The sequence below is a fragment of the Myotis daubentonii genome, chromosome 8, assembly GCF_963259705.1.
Source record: "Myotis daubentonii chromosome 8, mMyoDau2.1, whole genome shotgun sequence".
NCBI classification, from domain to species: Eukaryota; Metazoa; Chordata; class Mammalia; order Chiroptera; family Vespertilionidae; genus Myotis; species Myotis daubentonii.
Genome location: NC_081847.1, coordinates 38,236,350 through 38,244,708, shown reverse-complemented (window position 1 = coordinate 38,244,708; position 8,359 = coordinate 38,236,350). Strand labels below are relative to the sequence as shown.

The 8,359-nt window shown below is 57.6% G+C and overlaps 1 protein-coding gene across 1 annotated transcript; it reads right to left on the bottom strand.

Moving 5' to 3' along the window:
- Positions 1–1,092: 1,092 nt before the first annotated feature.
- Positions 1,093–8,359, bottom strand: MYL9 (myosin light chain 9). The gene is made up of 4 exons (XM_059706050.1): positions 8,210–8,359; positions 5,047–5,255; positions 2,682–2,843; positions 1,093–1,793 (listed from the first exon to the last, which is right to left on the bottom strand). Exons 2-4 carry the CDS (start codon positions 5,228–5,230, stop codon positions 1,621–1,623), a joined length of 519 nt encoding a protein of 172 aa, XP_059562033.1. The 5' UTR covers positions 5,231–5,255; positions 8,210–8,359; the 3' UTR covers positions 1,093–1,620.

Here is an 8,359-nt window from a genome sequence, read left to right as displayed (position 1 = left end):
GGGCCAGGGTCAGGGTGGGGTTGGGACTAAACCTGGGGTAGTACTGGGGGCCCAGCTGGAACTTGATTGGAACTGGCTCTGTGTGGAGTTGAGGTCAGGGACTCATCGGGCTCAGTTTGGAGGCAAGAAGGGTTTTATGGGGTTCTGACTAGGGCCTAGTGCTGAGGTAGAGTAGAGGCTGTAGGAGGTTAGGGCCTCCTGGGCCAGGGTGGGGTCCCCTTAGTGCTCAGCCCTCCCTTGGTGCTGATCTCAGGCCTTTACTGTGTGTTGTGGCTGAATGGCTCTGGGTGACCCTCAGGGAAGACAGCAGGACCAAGCCAGGCAGGCCCTCACCTGCTCCCTGACCTTTGCTGGGGTCAGGTGGGATGTGTCCAGTCCTGGCCTGACCCCCCTAGCGGTCCCGAAGGTGGGGTCAAGCCCTCCCTGTGCCCCACTTACACTAGGTGACCGTAGGCAGTCCCTGCCCTTCTTAGTTCATTCTGGCAATATTTCCATTCTTCCTAAGCCCCAGGCACTGTTGTCAGTGTCCCCATCATTCAAAGCAAGAGGGATCCCAGTTCTGCCAGACTCCTGCATGTGTAAAAAGCTGTGCCAGCTGTATTGCTAGTCATGTGACTGAAATGACCCTCTAGCCATGGCCGGTGCAGTACAGAGCACCCCTGGTGGCTGCCTGGAGCTGACCTCAGGAATCTGTGAAACCAGCTCATTCCCACCTCCATTCCTGAGCTACTGGGATGTGCCCTTCCCAGTTTCCAAAGACTGTTTTTCCAGGAACACTGAGGTGGCCCTGGAGATGCAGACTCTACTCCTAAGGGCCGTATGACCTTGCCCCTGCCCCCTCAGGGGCCCAGAACCCCCACTGGGATTTGCTATGGCGATTCCTGTAGTTCCTCCCACTCTGCCCTCTACCTCCCAGGAGGCTGTTTCCCTCAGCACCTCTGTCCACTCCAAGCTGCTGGTCTGGTCACAGCTGGACCTTGGGAGTCGGGGCTGGAGGGGAGGAATGGGCAGCCACTGGGGATGGGAGAAGGTGGGAGGTTGTTTGGAGTCTCTTGGGCCCTTATTTCACAGACACAGACACACGGACCAAAGCAGTGTTCAGCCTTCTATTAGACTCCGCCTCTCGGAGGAGCCCACTCCCCGTGGGTGGGGTGTTCTGGGCAGGGCAAGGGGGCTCTGTCACCCTGTCCTCGGGAGGACCGTGTGGGGTGAGGTTCGTGTTTGTGGCAGTGTCTGGGAAAGGGCTTCATGCCCCGCATGGGGTGCACTTGAAGTGGTGCACAGGGCCCTTCCTGTGGGGACAGTCCGGGGATGGGCAGGCAACAGCCCAGCCTGGGCTCTCCTTCGGGTCTTCCCTTGGCACCTTCAGGCCCAGCCCTCTGGTCCAGCTCCCTAGATGATCCTTCCTTGGAGGGCCAGTGGGCACACCTGCCTCACAGCGGCTGTGTGATCCTTGCCTGGCACTGCCTCTCTGGGCCTGTTTCCTCCACTGGGAGCTGGGCCCTAATCCCTCAGAGGGAGGCTCCCCTGAGTAGGTCCCCTGGGCATGAGCAGGTGCAGACTGTGTGTGTGTGGAGCAGGTGACTGGGACAGGGGCTGGACATGGGGGCCTTGGGAGGCCTAGTCGTCTTTGTCCTTGGCACCGTGTTTGAGGATGCGGGTGAACTCCACGTAGTTGAAGTTGCCTTTCTTGTCAATGGGTGCCTCACGGTACATCTCGTCCACTTCCTCGTCTGTGAAGCGGTCACCCATGGTGGTGAGCAGCTCCCGAAGATGGTCCTCATGGATAAAACCTGGGGGTGGGGACAAGGTACATGAGATACAGGGACGCAGGTTGGGACACAGCCAACATCCCCTACCCCTCAGCACTCCCACCAGTCCTTGTAGACCTTGTAGCATATTGGGGGTGGGGGATGGGGGATGGGGGGTGGGGGGGTGAGGAACAACCCTGGCCTCTGGTCAGTTTTAGCTCGCCAGGGCCCTAGAAGGTAGAGTTCTGCAGTGGGGTTGTCTGGGAGGTGTTTCTGTGGGGAACTTGGGGCTCAGTGTGGGGGACTGGGTATGTCCTGCTTTTGGAGCAGGAACCCCAGAGTTCTACTGCCTGAATTTGAATGCTGATCCCCCTTCCTCCTAGCTGTGTGACTTGGGGAAAGTTACTTACCCTCTCTGGTGTGCCTGTTTGAACTGGAAAATGGGGGTGAAAACAGTGCTGTGAAGGCAGTCAGGAAAATGTTCTGAGCACAGTTAGGCCTGTGGTCCCCAAGAAACTGCTGAAACTACCACCGCCAGCCTCGCCCTGGCTTGTCCCTGGGAAAAACTAGCTTGTCCCTGGGAAGTCCTTCTGAAGATTTGAGGATGTGGGCTGGTGTCTGTACCTTGTCGGCCAGCAGGGCCTGAAACCGTTTGGTTTCTGGAAAGATCTAAAGCAGAGACAGAGTGTGTTGGGCCAGCAGGTAAACTGAGAAGTGGGAAGCTTGGTGATGTGGACTGTTTGGGTTTAGCATTTGGAAAGGGAACAACGTGTCTTTTACAGTTCGGGTGCCCAAACCAGCAGATGGGCGGTTTCTGTTCTGGCCTGTGGGGGCAGCGGCCCCAAAGCCCCAGCCCCACGTGTATACATGGGGGCGCCCAGGCGAGGGGCTCTGCCCCAGCCCCGTCCAGGCCTCCGGGAGGCTGCCCACCTGAGGCCTCTTCGTCGAAGCAGGCAAAGGCGTTGCGGATCACGTCCTCGGGGTCCGTGCCGTTCAGCTTCTCCCCAAACATGGTCAGGAACATGGTGAAGTTGATGGGTCCAGGGGCCTCGCTCATCATGCCCTCCAGGTACTCATCCGTGGGGTTCTTCCCTGTGGCGGGGAGGCATTCATGCCTGTTGTCAGCACCAGTCCTCTCCCACCTCCCTGGCCCTCCCTTCGTGGCCCAGTGTGTGAGTCCTACAGACCGGTGATAGGAAGTTGTATAAACTGGTAGGCATCTTGCTGGGCAGCCAGCTGACTGACTGCTCCCTCTTTGGGGTTCTCATGGGAGCCTTGATGTGTCCCCTCCTCTGGGCTGGATCTCTGAGAGTGGGAACGCTCTCGAACACGTAAGAGCTACCATCTGCTGACTGCTCACTGTGTCCGCTGCTTCACCGGCCTTATTGCACTTAACTTGGCACCTCCCTGTATGGCCAGTGTTCCTACACCCACTTCACGTGTGTGGAACCTGAGGCACAGAGGTGAGGTGACTGTGGTCACACGGCAAGGAAAGAGTGGAGCCGGCATTCAAACCCAGGCAGCCAGACCCCAGATTCTAGGCTCTGTTTCAAAAGTGGTTAAAACAGTGAGGTTTGGTTCACAAAGGCCCTGTGCCTCCGTTTCTCCGGCCTCTTAGGAGAATGAAGAAGATGGCGAAGGCAATGGTTGTAAATGCACATAACTATTAGCACAGTCCTGTGGACTCTAATCAACTGCTGAGTTCAAATCCCAGCTCTGCGCTTCGTAGCTGTGTGACCGTGGGCAAATCAAACCTCTCTGAGCTTCTGTTTCCTCATGTGTTAAGTGGGAATGACGGTCACATCTACTCAATAGAATTGCTTTGAAATTTACACTCTGATACCTGCAGAGCTGCTTCTTCCTATTTTATTTGCTGCTCTTGTTTTTTAACCTGAGGGCAATGTTCTTAACCAGAGGCGGTGAGTGGTCAGTGGACCCACTGACAGGAGCTGTGAACAGGAGTGTGAGTTTTCTGTGTGGACACCCAGGGCTTGTCAGCGAGTCTCTGGGGCTTAGGGCCCTTCTCATAAGCTGGAAGGAATCTCCGTGTCCTTGTTTCCTCTGAGCCTCACTCATCCTGCTGTGTCCCCAGGGATGGGTGAGGCCTGGGAGGAGCTAGGACTTCAGGACCCACAGCCCCTCCCCTCATCAGGTCTCAGTCCTCCTCCCTGTAGGTGACCTCCGTGGGGAGGGAACCTTCAAGTAAGTCTGGCCAGAAGCTGGGAGAGGTTTGACGCCCAGGATGGGGGGCAGTGTCTGATGTCACCCTTCCCACTCAGGGCTGCCCAGTCCTCCCACCAGACAACACTGTGGGTGCATGAGGGCCACAGGCACCAAGTGGGGCCACCCAGCTGTGAGGAGCAGTGCCAGGGGATGACATAGGTCCTTGTGGCCCCAGAGCTTCGGGGCTTGAATACCACAGGCTGCCTTCTCTGCTGCCAGAGGCTCCCCCTTCCCCAGCCAATGTTTGGCTCAGATGCTCCCATCTGGAAAAAGGGGGCGCCTGGAACTGGGGCTGAGGGTGGTTGTCTGGCCTGCACGTGAGGACGGTTGTGGGGCAGGGCCACAGGCTAGGGTGGTGGTGTCTGGAGGCCTGGCCTGGGGGCTCAGTTTCCCCATCTGAGCAATGGTGAATTGTACTAGAGTCCTGAGCCCTTTCCGCTCTAAGATTCTGATTCTGGGGCAGTCACGGGAGTCAGAGAGGCTCTGAGAGCCTGGCACAGGTGACCTCTGAAGGAACAGAGGTGCTCTGGCCTCCCCTCTAAGCCTCAGTTTCCCCCTCCGTACAATGGAGAGTCTATGCAGTTCAGATTTCATTTAGTCTCTGACCCCTTTCTTTAAATCGGGTAGGGAATGTCCAGCCCGTGGGCTTTATAAGCCTCACGAAATCATTTGGTCTGGTCCTGCCACGGCAACCACAGGCGGGACTTGAAATTCAACAAATCTAAGAGCTTTTTCATAGCAACATAAATTTATATTAAATTATATTTAGTGAATGATGTTATAAATATCCAAATGGCTGTTGGCAGAAAAAAGGTTCCCTACCCCTGCTTTAAATGAAATGGTATAAGGCAGCCCAATCCACACATCTGCCTGAGGCAGTCCTGCCCTGGAGTGAGCCTGTCTGCTGAACTGCCATGCCTCAGTTTCCCTATCTGTTAAGTGGGGAAAGTAATGGCACTTACTCTCAGGGTGGGTACCCCATGTCACTTCACAGGAAGTGCTCCATCAGCCTACTCCAGATGCAGAACCTTCCCGGGTCCACTTAGACCCCACCCACCCCGTCTCTACTCACCCAGGGAGGCCAGCATGTCATGCAAGTCCTCCTTGTCAATGAAGCCATCTCGGTTCTGGTCGATCATGTTGAAGGCCTCCTTAAACTCCTGGATCTGGGACTGGTCAAACATCGCGAAGACATTGGATGTGGCCCGCTGTGGCCGCTTCTTGGTGGTCTTGGCCTTGGCTCGCTTACTGGACATCTTGGCTTCAGTGGGTGGGTCTTCCCTGCAGGAAGTGCATGTGGGGGGAGAGCCTGTGACTTGGCCAGAGCGACTGTCAGTGTCTGTGCCTGGCATCCAAGGCCTCCCACAGGCTTGGGGCTCCTGCCACTCAGCTCATCCCAAAGCAGACATGCAAGGCCCTTTAACGTCCTCTGTCTCTCGGAGTGAGTTTCCTCATCTGGGACTGGGGACATGAGGAGGGCCCAGAAGTAGTGATTACTGACTTAGTGCCCAGGAAGTCCCTGGAATGGTGCCAGGCATGGAGTACGTTATTTTTGCTGTGACTGTTTGGATAAAACGCTTAGGATTGGGTTCAGTGCCAACCATTTCCATGCTTATCTCTTTTAATCCTTAAGAGCATTTACGAACTGTTCATCTCTCAAATGACAAGGTGGGGCTCCCTGCCACCCCCCAGCAGGAAGGAGCTGGATCTGTGGCCCTGCATTCCTGACATTCCTCCTCCCCACCCCTCTGTGCTCCCTGCTCTGGAGGTTCTGGAAGGCCAGTGCTCTGGGCAGTTCCCCTCCCACAGCTGCCCACACTTGACCAGCCTCTAGGTGGGTGGCCCTACTCCTATTCTCACTCCTCAGTGCTTGTAGGGGTGTGAGGCCCCCTCAGGCTGAGAACCCAGCTTCTTGTCCCCCTTCTGTAGACCTGGTCTCTTAGCCTCTATCCATACAGACTGAGACCTGCACCTGTCACTTCACCTTCAATCCCCCAAAGGTTCCACCACCACCCAGAGCAAGTCTGGGCTCTCAGCCTGGTATTCAAGGCCCTTCTCTCTGGCTGACCCCGGGACCCTCACTGTCCCTCCTGCCCCTGTGGTCCTGCCCAGCTGGACCTTAAGCTGTACCCTAGATACCCCCAGACTTTCTTTCTTGGACTCTCCCCCTGGATGTGCTCCTTCTCCAGCCCAGTTCTTGAGATACCCCTTGGGGAGCAGTTCCTCACCTTCGCTTTGACAACCAGCATGTGAAGGTCTCTCCCTCACCATCAGTCAGGCTGTCGTAAATCCCAATGTACACCAAAGCCCACAGTGGGCTAACAGATGCTTGTTTGCCAAATGATGGTGAGGGCAACTGTGGCTGGTCCACTGTCCCTACTGTACAGACGGGGAAACTAAGGCCCAACACGGGGCTTTCCCCTGAACCCTTGTCATGGTTGTGGGGACTGCCCCTAAAGGCCAAGTGCTTGTATGGCTCTCGGCTGGGGCAGTTGGGCCTGGCCAAGCTCCAGGCTGCTGCCTCCTCTTTCCTCTGTGCTGAATCCCTTGGTCCAGGGCCTCCAGAAAGCCTTTTCCGCCTTTTTTTTTTTAACCCCAAATTGTGTGTCTGTGAGTGCTCCCGAGCTGTCTCCAGGCCTCTGTATGATCATGTTGAAGACATTCTCTGGTTTTGGCCTTTGAGATCTTAATTCCTGAGATGGGAGCCTGGCCATCCCCAGCCCTTCCCCAGGGCCACAGATGCCTGTAGTCATGAGACACGGGCTGCTGTGTCTCCTGCGGCCGACACACCTGGCCCTACATGCTCCCGGGAGGCAGGCAGAAGCCCTTCTCACCATGAGTGGGATGGTACCATTGGCAGGGAGTGCCTTCCCTCCTGTGGTTTAGTGCTTTCAGGGGCCCAATCCTTCCCTGAGCCGGGTGCTCTCAGGGAACTTTGACTGATGGCACCCACAGGAGGCAGCCAAGGAGAAGCCCGCTGGACCGGCAGAGGCTGTGATGGTCATCATCATTCACAGCTGCAAAGCTCTAGGGCGGACGTGGCCAGGAGGAGGGAGCCACGGCCAGAGGCAGGAATGACCAGGAGCTCACCACAGCTCTGACACTGGATGGGCCCCTCTGCCTTCATGACTGAGAGCACAGAACTTTACAACTTTACAGTTTGTCCATTCCAGCAATCTTGGGGGGGGGGGGGGGGCAGTGCCCCAATGTGCAGTTAAAAGAACTGAGACCTAAGAAGGGAAGTGGAACGCCCATGAGAGGGGTAGAGTCCAATTGGAAGCCAGGACCCTGGGGCTGGACCTCGGTCAGTAGGTGGCAAATGGCCCTGAGCACAGAAGGAAACATATATCCTAAGAGGCTCATGGTGGCAGCTGAGATCTCTGTGTGACCAGAGGCAGTTTCTAGGCTTGGTGGAGGGACTGGGGTCAGAGAGAGGCTGGGCCCCTAACCCTGGGGTCATCACCTGCCCTGACTTGGGGTCCTGGACACCAGGGATCAGAGAGTTGGTACTTGGCTGTAACTAGAGCCACCTCCCCCCGTAACAGCAAAGACAAGGCCTGTGCCCCCTATTACCTCATGGTCCCCGAGGCTGGCAGTGCCAGATGCCTCACTTGTGAGCCACCTCATCTGAGGCTGTTACCTGACTCAGAGCAGCCAGCGCAGCTGGAGGGCTGGGGAAGAGCAGGGCGGGAGTCTCCTGTCCAGCCTCTAGGGCTGAGCCCCCCAGGGGCGAGCCCTAGGGCCCTTGGCAAACCTTTCCCAGGCAACAGGCACAAATGGGCAGATGGCCCAGAGCCCGGGAGCCTGGTGCCTGGCATACAGCTTTGGTGCGTGCGTTCGGGGTGGGGTTACCCCATCCATCCCTCTCCCCCCCAGGACAGGTATGTTCTGGAGGGATCTCGTGGAGCCTGAGGGGGCTGTTTTCTGTCCGGGACACGGTCTGTCTACTGGGGCAGGGAACACCTGCGACCTCAGCCCCCTGCTGGATTCCCGCACCTGGAGCCCCGGGCTTGGCGACTCCACAGCAGAGGGACCCGACAGTCTTCCTTTGCCAAAGGACCGCCGGCTCCCAGAGCCCACAACAGCCCCCTGCTGCCCGGTCCCCGCCAGAATCCCTGTGGGACCCAAGCCACGTCGCAGCCCCAAACCCACAACGGCTGTCCCTGCCCAGAGACTCCCCGACATCCCATCCGGCCGTCATACCGCCTTCCCTAGACCACCTGGGAGGCGCCCACCTGGTGCGGAGAAGGTACTCTCGGTGCGCAGAGCTGGTGCGGAGCCGGGTGCGAAGCCGGTGCGGAGCCGCCGTCGGGAGGGGCTGGGCCGGCGAGCGGGGCGGGCTGCCCGGCCTTACAAGGCAGAAGAATGTGCGCGCTGTGGGGCGG